The sequence below is a fragment of the Otolemur garnettii genome, unplaced genomic scaffold (genome assembly GCF_000181295.1).
Source record: "Otolemur garnettii isolate 467f Iridium unplaced genomic scaffold, OtoGar3 scaffold00006, whole genome shotgun sequence".
Lineage (NCBI taxonomy): Eukaryota > Metazoa > Chordata > Mammalia > Primates > Galagidae > Otolemur > Otolemur garnettii.
The window spans coordinates 7035336-7053514 of record NW_003852401.1 but is presented as its reverse complement, the minus strand read 5'-3'; the positions used below and the strand labels follow the sequence as shown (position 1 = coordinate 7053514).

General features: G+C 37.4%; 1 protein-coding gene across 1 annotated transcript in view; it reads left to right on the top strand.

The window, feature by feature from the left end:
• The window catches only part of FOCAD (focadhesin), a 269998-nt gene that overhangs the window by 195151 nt on the left and 56668 nt on the right, over positions 1-18179 (top strand). The window contains exons 19-22 of the mRNA XM_023508417.1: positions 5694-5782; positions 9588-9632; positions 14766-14874; positions 17562-17678. Coding sequence (XP_023364185.1) covers positions 5694-5782; positions 9588-9632; positions 14766-14874; positions 17562-17678 — 360 coding nt within the window. The remainder of the gene's footprint in view (positions 1-5693; positions 5783-9587; positions 9633-14765; positions 14875-17561; positions 17679-18179) is intronic.

Sequence of the window (18179 nt, the reverse complement as noted above, 5' to 3'; positions counted from 1 at the left end):
GGTACCTGACACCAGTGTCTGAAATATAGTAGGTGGTCACTAAATAAGTGAGATATACTCAGTTTGGCTTTGTTTGATCCAATAATTTTGTAAGTCACAGTTTGTGAATTTTTAAAATGAGAAATAATTTTCAATCACTTGCAGGCATCCTCAAACTATGGCCCGCCTAGGACATTTATCTGGCCCACCAGGTGTTTTTGCTGCTGCTGCCTATCCTGCTTAGCAGCCAAGTCGTCCTGGGGCCTACAGTCTGGCCCTCCAACGGTCTGAGGGACAGTGAACTGGCTCCCTATTCAAAAAGTTTGAGGACTCCTGACTTAGGGAATATATGAACAGTTAACAATATAAGAAAACAACTAGCTCAATTTTTTTTTTCCTAGCTTGAAATTCATTTTTAAGACCAATTGAAAAAATCTGATGCTATTTAAGTACCTTATGCTTGAGAATAAGATTTTCATGGAGTCTCGGGAAGTGTGATGTTATGGTTCAAGGTCATGTCCTAACAAATTCAGTAATGATGTGAGTGGCTCAGATGGGGTGGGAGGAATGAGCGTCTGTGGATTGGTGTTTCCATCTCAAATTAAAACTTAGCTACAACCTATTTTATTCAGCCTATATATATCACAGATACATCTTCAGAGATTCTGATTTAATAGTGCTGCATAGGGAACCAGAAATCTCCATGTTTAACAAGCTGCCAGGTGATTTTAATGCATTTAGTCTACCAGCCAAACTCTGAGCAATACTGTTTTAGATGATTCCCCAAATGGCACTGTAATTCGCATTTTAAAGATGTTCCTTTGAACCATTGTTTCCTTACTCAACCTTTAACCTTGGCAGCATCTGGGCACCCAATATGTTTTGAATAAATGCATGAGTGAATGAATGACTGGCTCATGTCTCTACATGTTTTATTTTTTAACATTATTACACGTACCCACAGCAAATTATAGCTTTTATTCAGGAAGCATAACATTGCAACTCAGAATATGTTACTTTTTTCACATTCATTTTTCCCTAAGTAATTTTGTAGCTTTCTTTCACCAAACATTTACAGAGTATTTTTGACTAGACAAGTCCCGCGCTGGAGTGTGTGGTATAAAAAAAGGAATCCCTCCTCCTAATGAACTCCTAGTCTAGTGGGAGTTTCTCCACTAGCAAGTCCAGTAAAATATCCTGGATGCTTTAATAGAGGATGTAGAAAATACTACAGGCATCTTATGAAGAGAAGAATAACTTTTCCTCCTATAGAATGAACTGAGAATTTTATTTCTTAGTGTGAAAGGCTAAGTTGAATAGGATTGTGGTATAATTCTCCAGATGACTTGCAACTGATTATAAAAAACAAACAAACAAAACTCATGGAGACCATCCTGAGCAAGAACAAGACCCTGTCTCTACTAAAAATAGAAAAATCAACCAAGTGTTGTGGAGGGTGCCTGTAATCTCAGGTACTTGGGAGGCTGGGGCAGGAGGATTTCGTGAGCCCAGGAGTTTGAGGTTGTGGTGAGCTGCAGCGATGTCACTACACTCTACCCAGGTGACAAAAACATTTATCTCCAAACACACACACACAGACAAAAACTTCATTTTTTTTTTTTTAAGAATCACTATTTGTTGAAAATAACAAGTTTATGTCTAAGAATCAACATTTAACATATTACTTCAATTAATCTTCATAGAAACCCTTTGAAATGGATGTTATTAACCTCATGTATAATGGGATCATAAATGGGGAAGCAGGGTAGCTAGGAACGCAAAGCAAACACTAGAAATCACAATTGTCCGTAAATGAAAGAACTGGAACTTAACCGGGGTTTGTCTGACTCCAGAGCCTGAGCCTTTTCCATCGTGCCATGCATTTTCCCTAACACTGTCATTAATTGTAATAACAAATGATGCAAACTTGTCGTATATTTTAAAGGATAGACCTATTTATGAAGAAATCTGCTAATTGTTTGTAATAATTCTGGTCACTTATTCTGCCCTCTTTTTGTAGGTGATGACATGTACCTTTATGGTTTAATATCTCTTTACTTTGGATTTCTAGTAAGTTCAGTACCATTGAGAATTGGTGACGGAAGAGGTGAAAATGAAAGGATGGACTATCATAAGATTTTCAGTATTACTTGAAAGTACATTAGTACATTTAACTTGTTCAAGTTTTTTAAATGAGTCTACACACTTAAATAGAATTTATGGTATCTTAGAAATTGGAGCAACTGCCAGACTCCTTGTCTATATCAAGAATTTCTGTCCTAGAAGATACTTTTTTTGTATAGGAGTATAGTTACTTCCATCTGGCGCTAGACATATTTTGTAGCGTTAAACTAGAAGATCCTTTAGAGAAGCCGTGTTCTATTGAATTAAGCCGTTCTCCATTACTTCCTGGGGACTGATTGAGTAGGTCTGAGAGTAAACACTGCTAGTGGCTTCAGTTTAGTCATCCCCTTCCAGCCTTGTCTAATTTTTCCACAAGAATGTGGGGATTTGAATTTATAAATACACCCAATTGGTTGACGTGGAGAAGTATTTGGATTTCTTCTCATTAAGGTGAAAAATTTAGATACAAGCTGATTGACACTACAGAGACCATTTTGGTAAGGAGGCCTCTACAGTCTTCTTTACCTTCTTGCTCTTCTGCAATGCTGATGGGGAGGTTAAGGTCTCCAGTGTTGTGAAAAGGGCTCTTGGGATTATGAAGATAACCTAAGACAGGGAAAGGTATATGGATATGTGAAAGCAGGTAGGTTGGCTGCAGACACTTATTTCATGAGTTAGTCAGCTACTCAAAATAATCTGACCTCAAAATCACAGTCAGGAACGGTGGCCCCCAGTAAATTACTCTATGATTATTTGTGAGTTTTGTTTGTTTGTTTGTTTTGTGGTGTATGTGTGTGTCTTGTGTTGAAGTAGGTGAAATCGCTGGCTATAATTACCAAACTCTTGGTTGCATAGGCTGAAATAAAATTTAGGAGGGATGAATAGATTGATAACTGGAATCTATAGGCAACCCAGAAGTCTCAATTTAGGTGATCATTTTAGTTATAGCTGTTAACCGGAAGCAGAGACAACTAAGTTGAATGTGATTGGCTCTCTATTGCCAGTGACTCAAGAATGAAAGGCAAAGTGGATCTGCATAAATACCTTAACATGGACTGGGGAGAAGGTGTTAGGAAGACATTCCAGAGGAGGGGATGGAAAGGAATAGAGACTTTGAAAGAACAGAAAGGGAAAGAAAAGAAAAGAAAAAAGGAGTGGAAAGGAATCTACTTTGTCACAATAGAATGGCTGTACTGGTTTATCACTACTGGGAAGAGTACAAAAGTAGGCCTTCTCGAGAAGCTACACATATTCTAGTTTGCTTATGTTTTGTTTATTTCTAAACAGATTTTAACCTCCTAATTTCCTGTTCCTTTTTTGGAAAAGCATTATAGGAAATGTTTTCGAAATCAAGAGCTAATTTAAGAAGCTAATTAGCAGAGAGAGACAATAAAAATTATTTTCTATTTTGCTTTGCCTGCCCTCTTAGGAGGTCAATATCCATATTAAATATTACTATTATATCAAATATCTTGCTAGTTTGATCATCTCTGATACCTTGTTCCAAAAGACAAAGTGAAGAATGAAAGGGCAAGCATTCTATCTTTGAAAATATGGAAATGGAGATGGCTACATTTGAAGTAAACAAATTATGAAGGATGTGAATAGAGTTCACATCGTATCTTAGAGCACCTGAACTCGTGAATCCCAGGGCACTGTGAGCCAGAAGTTGTGCTCATAGTCTGGTCACTGACAGTATATACAGGGAGAAATACCCGGACTTTATAGTCTGAATATTTTATTTTTAGAAACTTAATTACTCCATGAAATTATACAGATTAAAAGTACAAATTATTTCAGGATAGATTTAGATATATTCATGAAAGATGGTTTTATAAGAAGATAATAACAACTCTCAAAGTGAAAAAGCAACAACACTCATGGCAGTGAGCTCCAAATTCCAAAAATAAATAAATAAATAGAGGATAACAGATGGGAGATAGAGATTTTTGGTGATTAACAACAAATGTAGTAATGGTAGCTATTTGTTATCAGGTACTGTATTTAATAGACACTTTTTCACATTATTTAATGTGATTCTCTACTACCATGAGATAGTTGTTAGTTATATTTTATAAATGAGGAAACTGAAGCTTAGAGAGGGAGAGTAATTTGTCTAAAATTATATAGCCAATAAGTGAAAATGGCATGAGGCCAAGGCATTCTGAGCCACATCCCTAACCCTTCATGTCATATTGCTTCTTTCTCTAAGGAATAGAGAGACACATACTTTTCTTCTGTAGAACATACTATACAACCCTAACATCAATGAGGAAAAGATAACCAATAGAAAAATGGCCAGAATAGGAAATCCAGACACTCATGTGACAAGGTGTTCAATTCCATTAGTACATAATGAAATAAAAGTAAAACCTTAGGGCATACCATTTCACACTAGAATGGTTAAAAATTAAAATCCTCACAATTCCAGACGTTGATGAGGATATGCAATAACCAGAACTCTTGTTTACTACTCGTGAAAATGTGAGAAGTGGCATGACCACTTCTGAATTCGGTTAGACATTATGCTGTAATAGAGTACACAGCCTGAGTTCTTGTCCAATTTAGGGTCCATCAGTAGCCAGTATTTTAATTAAATTTAAATAACATAATTGGTGGTGGTGTAGAGAGGAAAATATCTGACAAATGTTCTTGAGTGTAAAAAAACTGGAAAGGATAAGAACTTTTAGAAGGCTTTGTTCTTAAAGGGACAATATTAGCTATATTTTTATTATATGGTAGAAATTGAGAGTTACATTTTTATAAGTTCACTCAAGAAATAGAAGTGTAATGTGGAGCTGTTGAAGAATAACTTGTGTTATCCATTCCCTGAATTCTAAGTTTTAGGTATTTATCCAACTTGTTTTCTGCCATTCTTTGATGATACTAGTACATAGAGCTATAGTATCAGCTAAAATTATCAGTTGCTAACAAAAGGATACCATTACCAGGTAAGGGATTTTTTAAATGGGACCTATGAGATTAAAATTTGACCTATCAAAAATATTCCAAATTGAAGTTCTCTGCTAAATTAGTTTGTGTTAAAGTTACAACTATTTTAAATTGCACATGAACTTTATGACAACTCTGTGTGTGTGTATCTATATAATTTTGGATTAATATAAGGGTACATACCATTAGGTTAACGTTGTTTGCATTTGTAAATTTGTAAGGTAAAATTCAACATGTAGTTCAGTCCTTATACTCCCCTTGGGCAAAGGACTCAACTACAACTGGGACTTTACCTGAGAGACACAAACAATGTAACCTAATTGTGTGTGCCCTTATCACTGCTCAGGTATTTCTGCATTCACCAGAGAGGACATCCCTAAGTTATATGTTGGCTGTAGTGTAGGGGTACAAGCCTATAACTTCTTCATTTTGTACCTCTCTGGTGAAGGCAGGAATACCTGAGAGGTGATACTCTTATTTCCCCCTGCACATCATCACATATCCTCATATCCTATCAGGAACACTTAAGGCTAACCGGGAAAGGATACATCTGTGTTTCCCGAAGAAACTCTTAAGATCATTTTAGCCACCTTGCATGCTGATTTATGCTGGTTTTTTTTTTTTTTTTTTTTTTTTAGGGAAGAATAGGAGAGTTGGAGTTGCAGCTAAAACATGGGAAAGAAGGACCTGAGGAGGTACAATTCAAAAAAAGCACAGCCTGGCTTTGGTAAGGGGATGGAGCATTCTGCTGCTCTGCATTTGTCCAGGGTGGTGAGCGTGAGGGGAAGGGCTGCTGCTTTAAAGGCTTTAAGATTAGCCATTTTAACTTTTGTATGAGCCTAAACAAGAAATGACAAAAGATCTAGCTGATCGGTATCTTTTGCATCCATTTCCCCAGATATAATGTGAAGAGCTTTATTCAGAAATTATACATATGTATATATATTTTTCTAAAGCAATGTGAAGATAGTTTTTTATTTTATATGGTTTTGCATAAAAAATTTTGTTTTTCCCACTGAATGCATTGCCCTCCTGCCTCACACGTAATCAAGGGTTTCTCCTCCCCTCTTTTGCTCCCCTCTCCAAGACATCTTCATTGTTAGGGGTAACTGTACCATATCAGGGCTTTAATTTCTTTAGCAGACATTCCCTAGGGAATTCCTATCGTATTATGTAAAAATGTAAAGTGCTGGCTCTTTAAAGCAACCTAAATTGTTACATGGGTTGGGACGAATACCTTGTCAGATTAATGTTTCAGCAGCCTGAATTTTGGTAAAGTGCCTAAAATCCAAATAGCTTTACCTATAACCACAGGTTACTTTAATCTAAAAATCTGCCCAAAGGTAACTCGATTTTAGGTTTTTATTTACTGACAACAAGGTCAGGTACAAAAGCAAAAGCCGTGTATGTGTCTGTGTGCATTTAATTAATTTTATTCTAAGTTACATTTTCTAAATGTATAAAAAATAGCAGTGAAGTTGAAAACATTGTGATATTGAATTTAAGAGTTGAGATTAAGAATTTGGATTTTGTTTCCTATTTGCTGTTATCTTTTGCATCTAGTTTTGATTTCATCTCCTGAAAGTGATAATTTGGTGGGAGTGATATATTTGCTACACTCTGCAAAACAGAGGGACAGACTGCGGACGTATACCTGTGATGAAACTTGTGGACTGTATGTGTATGTTACCATAAAAGAGATAGGTCCCTGGAACGTCTTAGGAACAGTGTAGAACTAGAAAATTCATAAACTTACAGCAAATGAGAAGCTGTGGTGGAGTGAGCTCTTCATCATCTTCACTTAATTGGAATATAGTCCCCAATCCAAATAAGTATTTCTTGAGTGCCTGTTATTTGCCAGGCACTGTTTTAGTGTTAGCACAGAGGAACAGCAGTGAATAAAGCCCCTTCTTTGTCCTTTCGAGGCTTGTACTTGACTGAATGGAAATGGATGGTAATCAAGTAAACAAATTTAATGTGATAGATTTTGATGAGAGGAAGACAAATAAAGAAGGATAGAGGAAGTGGAGAGTGATGAGGCTGAGAGGAGATGGGAGAGGAGAGTATTATCACTCTCTACAGGGGGTTCAGGGAGTGCTTCCTTAATAATTTGACATTTGAATGAGACCTGAAAGAAGTGAAGTGATGAAGTGAGCCAAGCTGGTATCTGGGGAGGAGCACTCCAGGAAGAGGAGAAGCAAATTCAAAGGCCCCAGGAGTGCACCTGGGCAGGAGGTCAGGGTGGTATGGACAGGGCAAGGAGGGAATTAGTAGCACATGAGAGCACAGCAGTTCAGATCAGATTGTGGAGGGCCTTTGTAGGCATGAAGGGGACTGTGAGTGAGATGGAAAACACTGGAGAGTTTCAGATAGAGGATCTGATTTTTAATTTGAAAGGATCCTTTTTGTTGCTGTGTATTTTGAAAATACACCCTGTGGGACATGGTTAGGAGTCCATTGCAATAATTCAGGCAAGAGATGATAGTGTTTTGACTCGAATGGTTGCAGTGGAAGTTCTGGAAAATAACTAGATATAGAATCTATTTTGAAGTCAAATTCCATAGGTTTTAAATGCTAATAATTTAATTGAAGGACCTTCAAGAAAGATAAAAGTCAAGGATAATTTCAAGATATTTTGACCCAAATAACTAAAAGTATGGAGTTCCTATTTGCTAAGATGAAAAAGACTATAGGTCTCTGTAGGGCAGAAGTCGGGTTTTGGATTTGTTAGGCCACAAATGCCTTATTAGACCTCCAATTAGATATCAAGTAGATTACTGACTGTATGAGCCTACAGTTCCAGGGTGAGGCCAGGGCTAAAGATATCAATTTGAGCAGCATCAGCAATTGATGAGACTTCAAATCATGATGCTGGATGAGATCATCTAGGGAACAAGCAAAGAAACAAAATTTCGGGGACTTGAACTCTGAGGTACTTTGACATTGAGAGGTGTGGAAGATGAGGAGGGAGCCAGTAAAGCAGATGGAAAATTAGTGGTCAGTGATTGAGGAAGAGAACCAAGAAAGAGTAGAGTCTTAAAAGCCAGGGAAAAGACTCGTAAAGGAGCGATCTATTCTGGCAAATGCTGCCCTGAGGCTGCAACAGATGGAGACTGAGAACTGAGCATTAGGTTTGGCCTCTTCTTCGCTCCCCCAGACACGGTCTCATTATGTTGCCCAGGCTTGTCTCAAACTCCTGGGTTCAACCAATCCTCCCACCTCGCCTCCCAGGTAGCTGGGATTATGAAAATGAGCCATAGTTTTGACCTGTTGGAAGTCATTGGTGACTATGACAGCAGATGTTTTGGTGTAGCTATGGGGACAAAAGTCAGCTTCTAGAGGAGTATAGAGAGAGCAGAAGTTGATGAAGGAGAGTGACCGAGTATAAATAGTCTTTTAGACAACACATATAAGAGGCAGAGTAAGGGGGCAGTAGCTGGGTTGTTTTTTTTTTTCTTTCAGGGAGGTAGGTATTATAGTAGTAGTTTCACATGCTGAAGGGAGAGTAAAACAGGTAGAGGAAGAAAACTTGGGGATGCAGCAGGAGGAGGAGTACGGAGGGAGCTCTCCTGTACAAGTGGAAGGTTTGGCCCTAGACAGAAGTGTAGACAGGTCATGATTTGCAAATATTCGACATTGGCCAATAAAAGGTTATACTGAATGCACTTCCGTTTAGGAGGACAGAAATTGGATAATATATTTTAGAGAAATTTACTCTTTTTTCTTAAATATAAGTTTAAGGTTTATAGGAGTATTTTACAACTATCTGAAAAACTTGGCTCTTGAGAATGACTCATTCTCAGTGCTCAATAAGCTTAGATTTTATTTGTATGGCAAATGCAAATATTTATGAATGCAAGTATAAAATTCAACGTATGTATTGAAAGTGATCCTGTAAATTTGGCAGCCAGTTGTTTTTACATTACCTCGAGGTTTCTATACTGGATGAAACCTTTAGATTCTGTGAATATTTGAATTGAGCATACTTTCCTTCCGACTCACAGGTATAATTATTTTCTTTTGGCTTTTGGTGTGATTATATAACCAAAGTTTGAAATTGCTTTTTATATACACCCATAGTGACTATTCTGTATGTACAATTTAGAAATAGTAAATTAATGTTTGATGAGCTCTCTTGCAACAAAGTCAGTTTGGGCTTTTCCTCAATACCAGGATTTGTATTAGAATTTCAACATATAAACCTGGGGGAGCACATTAAATCCATAGAGGAGAGTAAGATGAAGGATACTTGTACACCTACCACTGATGTGACACTATTACAGTGCTGCCTGTACATCCCTCCTCAGTCACATTCACTCCTTCCCTGCCTCCACTAACTGGTCTAAGGAATAGGAAGAGGAAGGTCTCTTTGATTTAAAGCCCTCATTACAGTTCTTTCACCTAAAACTCTACAATTTGTAGTTTTAAGATGTAAAGTCATTGCTGGAGGTTCTTAGTAATTGGTAAATATGAGAAAAGATTGCATTCTTGCTGTAACATAAACTCATATGTATTTTGCATCTTTATTGCAGGGTCAGAGACATGTTGACTGATGACATCACCAAGGCAGCTGCAAAGTAAGATCCTTTTATTTTCTCATAAGTTTTTTGCATTTCTTTCTTTTTCCTGGCAAATACATGCAATTTCTCCTTTTAGGGGATTTCACAGCCTTAAGAATTTTAAAGTACTTTTCAATTATTTAAAAAAAATAAATTGTATTAATTCTTGCTACATGTCTTTGTGAAAATACAGATGGACTGGTACAAACATATAAATTGTATGTCAGAAGTCACCAGAGTTGACCCCTGACTGTATACCTAACAAATACCATGTGCATTGGCTTATATTGAAAGGATTATAATTTAGTTCAAGGAGATTAAAAAAGAAAGAAATCCTTGCTAATACGAGTTATGTGGGTTCTATAAATAGATTATTAAATCTCAACTGTGAAGCACTAAATAAATCAAAGTAATACTTATTTTCTTTCCCTTGGTATTATTAGATTCAGTATATCTGAAAAATGAAATTTTTAAATAGTAAAAATTAATGCAAAGGTCCAGTAAAAAGGCAGTTTTAGTCCTATACATATGGTGATTTTAACAAAAATTACTTGGAAGTTACTGCCTTGAGTCCTTTTATTTACTGTAGACCAACTCTTACTAAGAAAATCCTACCCTAATGAACTTGCTTGGACAGTCTCTTCAGCTTCTTTTGTTCCTGTCTGTAAGTTAGATGTCATTCAGATTCACTTCTCCCTTCTACCATCTCCTGTGGTGGAGCTACCATTTATGTTTGACTTCCTTTCTTCTTAGCCTCCAAGTCATAAATAATAGCTATACATAGATATTTATAATATATAGATATATGAAGACTAGATTCTTTAACTGAGAAGATTTCATGAGTGTTAAAAGTCTGCATCATCTAGAAATTTTCAAGTGGAACATAGTTTATCATGTCCCCAAACCTTCTATAGCTAAAAATGTTTTGCCCTAAAAGAAACAAAAACAGAAACATGGTCTACCTTAGTTAGCTTTCTACCAGTAATGTCTGAAATAGGCCCTGAACTGTGAACTTCTCCTGACTAGTTCTATGACCAGTACTCTGAAGTATCTTTTGACGCATCTGTTTCCAAAATGAAAGCTAAAGTGCTCTGATAGGGACTTATTCATGTCTGTTTTTTCTAGTTTGGTGAATTGCAGACACAGTAGAAGAGAGCTCAACTGCATGTTGGGGGGAAGAAAGTGCATAGTCCAGAGAGTGCTGAGATGGGGGGGGGGGTCCTTTGACTTTGAATTTTCATAGTTTGCTTTATTCTGTGGTCTACTTGTAGCCTGATCTATTATGTGGTCAATCTATATCCTGTTAAAAACAGTGCTCTGGGATGAGTGTGGGGTGGCTCATGCCTATTATACTAGGCCAAAGTGGGGTGGGGGTTTCAGGGTGGGAGGTGGGGATTGCTTGAGCTGAGGTGTTCGAGACCAGCCTGAGCAAGCACAAGTCCCCACCTCTACTGAAAATAGAAAAACTAGCTGGGTGTTGTCGGAGGCATCTGCAGTCCCGGCTACTCTAGAGGTGGAGGCAGGAGGATTTGCTCAAGCCCAAGTATTTGAGGTTGATGTGAGCTAGGCCAATGCCATGGCACTGTAGCCAGATTGACAGGATGAGACTATCTCAAAAACAAAAACACAAAGCAAAAATACCCCAGTGCTCTGACATTTACAACAAAAAGTCTGACTGCAAAAGAAACAAGCAACTTTCCACTAGAACTATAATTTTGTCTGTCCTATAGCTTTTGCAGTTTCCTGTTCTAAAATTTTTTTTGAACAAGACTATAATCTTCATACTGGCAAAGCATTGCTTCATGACTAAATACCTAAAGAGAGTGTGGGTATATGCTCAGTAGTATAGAGTAAAAATAGTTCTTCTTCTGTTCGTGTTACCTTTTTATCAAAACTTTCTAAGTATTTTGTAGACCTTATTTCATTAAAGCAATCTTGATAATGCTAGGCTTAGCAACATGTAAATAGGAGATATTTCAAGTTAGGGTCTGAGAGGCTAGTGATAGAGCAGGGCGAGAAAATCAATCCCCGGCCTTTCCTTTGCTTCTTTCCACTGGCTTCCTGAAACCCTGTGAGGCCTTTATCTATTTCTTGGACCATGGCTGCTACAGGCTGATTTGTCCAGACTAGGGCTCGTTTGATCAGACCCATAAGGTAGATGCAAGAAGTGAAACACCAGTTATAGGATTAAACTGATTTGTTCATTTGAGAGTATTTTAAAAACATTAGGGATAGGACAATGGGAGAATTAGAACACAGATAAAACCTGATGATTAATGTAATTTTATTTTCATTGTTATTAATTAAATAGATTTGAACTTGAAGATAAAAATCCCCAAAGGATTGGGTCACTTTACTAATATGTAATGTAATACTTTGTCCCTAAGAAAGCATCACTGTAGCTCTTCCTTCTGTGCTTTTTAATTAGGTTAATGACATGTGTTTGTTTCAGAAGACAATTTAATTAAAATGTAAGTGGTGTTGCCTAGATAAATACATGATGCTGACATGTTACCGTGCAAATTAGTCACTTCAGTTTGAGTGAGAGGGGATAGTTATTTGAGCAAGAAGGTGGTAAGTTTCCGCGGAACCAGTTGTAGACCTTTATCTGGCCAGCTACTTCCTGAATTTGTTTCACTAAATATGTATTGAGTGCCTTCCATTCATAAGTCCTGTTGTAGACATAAAGGGAATGTGAGGATGATCAAGAGTTAGTCACGGTACCTCTGTGAAATGTGTACCTTGGCCTAGTGATACATTGTGTATACTGTGAACTAGTTTTTTTAATTCAGAGATTAATGTCCAAATACGCGTTTAGTCTGCAACCAAAGAACTAATTACTAGTGGTGTTAAATAAATTTTCTTTATATTTCAAGAACAATGCATACTGAAGTATGTCAAGACCAGCAAAACTTTTGGAATAAAATCACTTTTGGCACTGTTTTAAAACTCAGGCTAATTTTTCCTTTCGGATTTCAGGGTTAAAAAGATACTTTGAATGCTATCTTTTTTGTTAATATCCTTGTTTTATGATATTTGATACCCAATTTCTGGTGACCTTGCAGGGTGATAAAAACTAGGAGTCTAATTCTCAGATTACGGAGAATTTAAAACTTTTAGAAATCCAACTTTAGAGATTTATGACCATTAAGGACAGGCCTCAGGATATTCTCAGTTAATGGAAAAAATATATGTTGGAAATAAAAGATTTCTTTTTTTTTTTTTATTAAATCATAGCAGTGTACATTAATACTATCATGGGGTACAGTGTACTGTTTCTGTATACAATTTGAAATACTTTCATCCAACTGGTTAACATAGACTTCATGTCTTTTACTTAGTTATTGCGTTAAGACATTTATATTCTACAATTAGAGAGATTCACGTGTACCCTTATAGGATGAACCATAGGCGTGATCCCACCAATCATCCTCCCTCCACCCACTCTCTCCTCCCTTTCCCCTTTCCCCTTTCCCCATATTCCTGGGCTAAAATTGGGTTATAGCTTTCCTATAAAAGCTATAAATTAGTTTCATAGCAGGGCTAAGTACATTGGATACTTTTTCTTCCATTCTTGGGATACTTTGCTAAGAAGAATATTTTCTAGCTGTATCCATGTAAACATGAAGGAGGTAAAGTCTCCCATTTTGTTTTCGTTGAATGATTTTAGGCCCAGGGGACCTAGGAATGCCCAAGTCCAACTTTGCTTCCTTGCAATTTATTATCAGCTATGTGAATGTTCAATAATCCTCTCTGCAGAACTCTAGCGAAAGCTAGGTTGGAGCCATCTGCTTAGACCTCAAGGCTCCCTTTCCATTTTCTCCCCTGGGCCCCCCAGTATAAATGATGATGTCTTACTAACTTATGACAGACCTCACAGAGGAACAAACTGAGAAGGGAGTGAGCAAAATACCAAGGCGGGACAGAGAGAAGAAAGGAGGGAGGGATGAATAGATAAATAGAAGGACTTAACAATGACAAATCCTAAGTCCCCCCTTCTTACCAAATGGAAGCAAAAATGGAAAAATGCATGTGAACACTAACCTCTCATGTGTTCACTGTTGACTGTGGCTTGGGGGACATGAGGCCTGCTTAGGAAGCAAGGTTAAAAGTCTCCTCATCCCTTGTATCTGTTCTAGTCCTGCACTGAGGTAAGCAGTGAGTGGTTCTTGGATTATATGCTGAATTCAAGTTCAGGTCTCAAGTCTAGATTTTGCAGAATGTTCTCTATATTTATGGAAAACACCTTGTAAGACTGAGAATGGAGCTGTTTTATGGAATAGGTGCTGTATTGCCAGAGTTCTGTTCTGACAGAATTGGCAAGCTAAGAGCATCTTGTCGGTATCCCACGGGGACTTTATTCTATAGAGTCAGCTTGGAATTATGTAATGGTATTAAATGTGCATTTTCAAGCAGTAAATATATTTAAAAGACCTAGTTTTCTTCATGATAAATTCGTAAGTCAAACATAAGATTTTATTGCAAATATTAGAAGAGTACCATTTGGATGATATAAAAAGGCAACTCTCGGTCCAAATAGTCTACAAACAGGTCATTTTGTTGGCATCTTATCTGGGATCTCCAAATTGTTTGTAAACTGACTTAAAGTTGATAGCTTTGGCATATTCAGAGAAGGAAGGATAGGATAATAATGACTGAGAAAAGCTGCTGTGTGCCAAGCTGTGAGTAGAGTATGCTGTCTGAAGTGGCGTGCTAGAAGCCAGTTCCAAACACCAGAGCTTCAGAAAAGCCAGGGGCCGTTCTCAACTGCTGAGCTTGTTCACATAACTGTCCATGGTTGTGCTTTCAGAAGACATCAATACTTTTAAGTTGGCCGAAGATAACATATCTTAGGAAATGTAATGTCAAATGATGAAATAAAAATTTTAAGAAGAAAAAATTTAGATATATGAGCTTGGATTTTTAAGTTACCAACAGTTATAATGACCATACATTGATAAGTAGAGTTCAAAATCTGTCCTCATGTCAGAAGGAGGGAAGGAAGTTACTGGTACCAGCAGACCTGCAGTCTGAGGCTCTATGAAGGAATGGAAATGCTTTGTGACCTCATCTAACCTCCTGCCATAGCCTTTTCTCTTATCCTAATTAATGCTGGAAATCTTCTCTCAGAAATTTTTTCTTTTTAAACAGGGAGAGTCCAGTGGTGAAAGGCAATGCCCTGCTAGCCCTAAGCAGCCTTGTTGTCGTGGTATCCAGACACGAAGCCAGTCTCTCCTCAGACTCCGGGGAGGCCCCTGAGGTGAGTTAGGGTGATTCGCCCTGGGTTTACGGGGTGGATTCTGTGATTGCAGGACCAAGTCCCACTACTTCACGGGCCTTTACACTGTAAGCCTTAATGTCTTCGTAACTCTTCTTTCTGCTTTTCTGTTTTGCTTTCTCCATCACAGTTAAGTGGTCATTTCTATTTGAAGGTGCCAATTTTATGCAACAGGGGTTGGTTTTTTGTGATTACATCTTACTGAAAGTGAACAATGCTGTCAAAAAATGATAAATAAGCAATGTTTATTGACTGAAAAAAATTGCACTTTGCATTTTAATTGTAGTTGTCAATGACAAAGTACCTATTCATTTTTGCAAGGCATTTATTTTTTAATTAAACATGTGGTGAGCTGGCCAATGTTCACTTCCAATGTACTTTCTCAGATACTTCATATCTGTCAAAATAAAAAGGCATGGAGTTACTCTTGTTTTAAGCCTCATTATCCAGTAGCAGTCATTATCTAGAGACAATATAGCCGAGTAGTTATGTATAAAACATAGGTTTGGGGGTGGGAGAGCCCTATTCTTTCCACTTACTAGCTCTATCATCTATTTCTAGTAATTTCTCCTTTTGGAGTCTATTTCTTCATCTGTAAAATGGGGATAACAATACCTACCGGATAGGATTATCGTAACGGCTAAATAAATTATTTAATAACATATGTAAAGCACAAAGGCTTGGAGATGCTAAACTTTGAATAATAAACCATTATTGTCAGCATCAACATCACTTCTTGCTGTAAAAGTTATTTTTGTCCTTAAGGAGTACCTTACGGGCCATCTATACCTTTTTTTCATTGTGGAGTGTTTTGGTTATGAGCTAAGAAACTGACTCTGACTCATTTATGTAAAAAGAGGCCTAGAAGGATATGGAATCTGGAAGCCTATGAAATTGAAGGCAGAGATTACAAAACATGTTTTGGGAAGAACAGGAACCAAGACAACTTGAGGAGTCAAAGAATACATACTAACGAAGCCTCTTGGCAGACTACCTCTGATGAGATAGATTGACCCAGTCACTGACCTCGCGTCAGTCAATAAAATTCAGAGTTTCATGGGTCCTAGGCCTAACCATTGGGTAACGTAGGACAGCTAACTTGACTGGGAATTTCAATAAGCTTCAAGTAGAAGCAAAGAGGAATTTGTGGTTCTCAACCTTCCTAATGCCGCAACCCTTTAATACAGTTCCTCATGTTGTGGTGATCCCCCAAGCATAAAATTAGGTCATGGCATTAAAATTAGGTTGGGGGTCACCACAACATGAAATTAGGTTGGGGGTCACCACAACATGAGGAACTGTATTAAAGGGTCATGGCATTAGGAAGGTTGAGAACCACTGCCCCAAAGGATACATTACCTGTAAACAGAGAATAGTTACATATAGACAAAGGAAGGAGGTCAAGAGACATTGCAGGAATGATAAAATATAGTAGTTGTCACTGAAAATTTAACTTTAAGCCTGGAATCTTACTTGCATGATGGAAAATTTTATAGAGAGGAAGATGTGTCCTATCCTTGAAAGAGCCATGGAGTACTTTAGCAGAGGCATCATGCTAAGTAGATTACAACCTGGAAAGTTAATTTCCCTCTCTATGGTTCCTTCGCTGTGGTGTTATTTATGCTAACTGACCAGTTATACAGGCTTTTGCCCCAGTAATAACTGAGGGTCTGGCTCCAGTTAAATCCTAGCTCCAGAGTTTTAGTTCCAGGCTCTCTTGCTCTGCTTTACTCCATCTCAAGTCCCCACATTGACTTTTGTTCTTGATGATCTTACTCTTGGATTTTAGGCAGTTCCCAAGTTATAAACAGCTGAATGATGTACCACTCACACTTACAAACAGAGGCTGTTACAGGTTATAGTTAAATGTACTTGTTCCAACTTACATACATAAGAAAAACCTACAGAACCTATCACATTCATAACCTGGGGACTGCCTGTACTCAAAACAAGCTCAAGACCTCATTATTTTCAAACATCACTCAAATCTGCATATGACCAACCCAACAACTTAAAATCTTAAGACAGAGGCCTGTTTGATTCAAGCAATTAATCCCAAGGAGATACTCAAGGCTAGACTGATCTTGATAGTTTGCACCACCTGAATGTGGGAGTTAATGAATTCTTTTGACGTGTATGGTCATGAGTAATTTTTATATCCAAGTTTTCTCTTTAATGAGTAGGGTTTATTGTTTTTGCATTCTCTTCCACGTGCTTTTTATTTGTGTTTTCCTACCTCATTTTCAATAGCAAGGTAAATATTGTCAAAATTCTTGAATGATAACTAAAAGGTAATAGTGAGCAGAAATCCTAAAGATGTTATCAAAATTTTTGAAGGCTATTTATTGCCTTTGTGAAATAATAAGTCATAGAACTGAGAAATTATGAATTATGTCTTTTAATTTGAATTGTGTCTCCCTTTAACCTCTGTATTATTCTCAACACAGACGCTCTGAAGGGCTCTGATAGTTTTATTTTGCAGATCCAATCTCGCCCTTCTGCTAAGTCTTGCATAAAAAGGTGAGGGTGTGGATTTGTTAAGTACCTAGTAATCTCATACGTGCGTGCAGATGAAGTTTAGTTTCAGATCCCAGCACTTTGATATAGAAGAGGATTGCACCCTGAATTGCTTTTTTCCATTACCATTTTATGTTTCTCTTCATCTGCAGTTTCAGCCTAATTTCCTTTCAATGAAGGAGTGGGTGTCCATGGTGCTTGATACTCTCTTGGTCATTGTGGATAGCCATTACCAACCCAGAGGACGACTTTTATCCTGGTTTTATTATGTAAGTACAAGAAATTAAAAATGGTCAGAAAACTTGAGGGTTGACTCTTCTGACATCAGTCGTTCACATGAAATCCATGATATAGTGTGAATAGTCGCAGCCTTGGCTGTGTCATAGAGTCACTTGAGGAAATTTATATATATATATGTGTGTGCATATATATACACACATTTATATATACACACATCTGTGTATACCCACACACTCTCTCACATATATGCATATTTAGTTTATATACATATATAGAGATAAATAAAAGAAATACTGATGTGCAGGCCCCTTCTCTGATTTAATTGCTCAAGGATGGGCTCTCGGCATCAGCATTTTGAAAGCTGTCTAGGTTATGCTTTGGCGTATATCAGGATCAAGAGCTATAGTTGTAGGAGAATAAACATTAGCTGAACTGTGGGGACTCTGAGTTTCTAGTCATAGTTTTTTCATTTTGTGGTTTTGACTGTGGACAATCCCCCTGACATCTCTAAGCCTGAACAACATCATCCA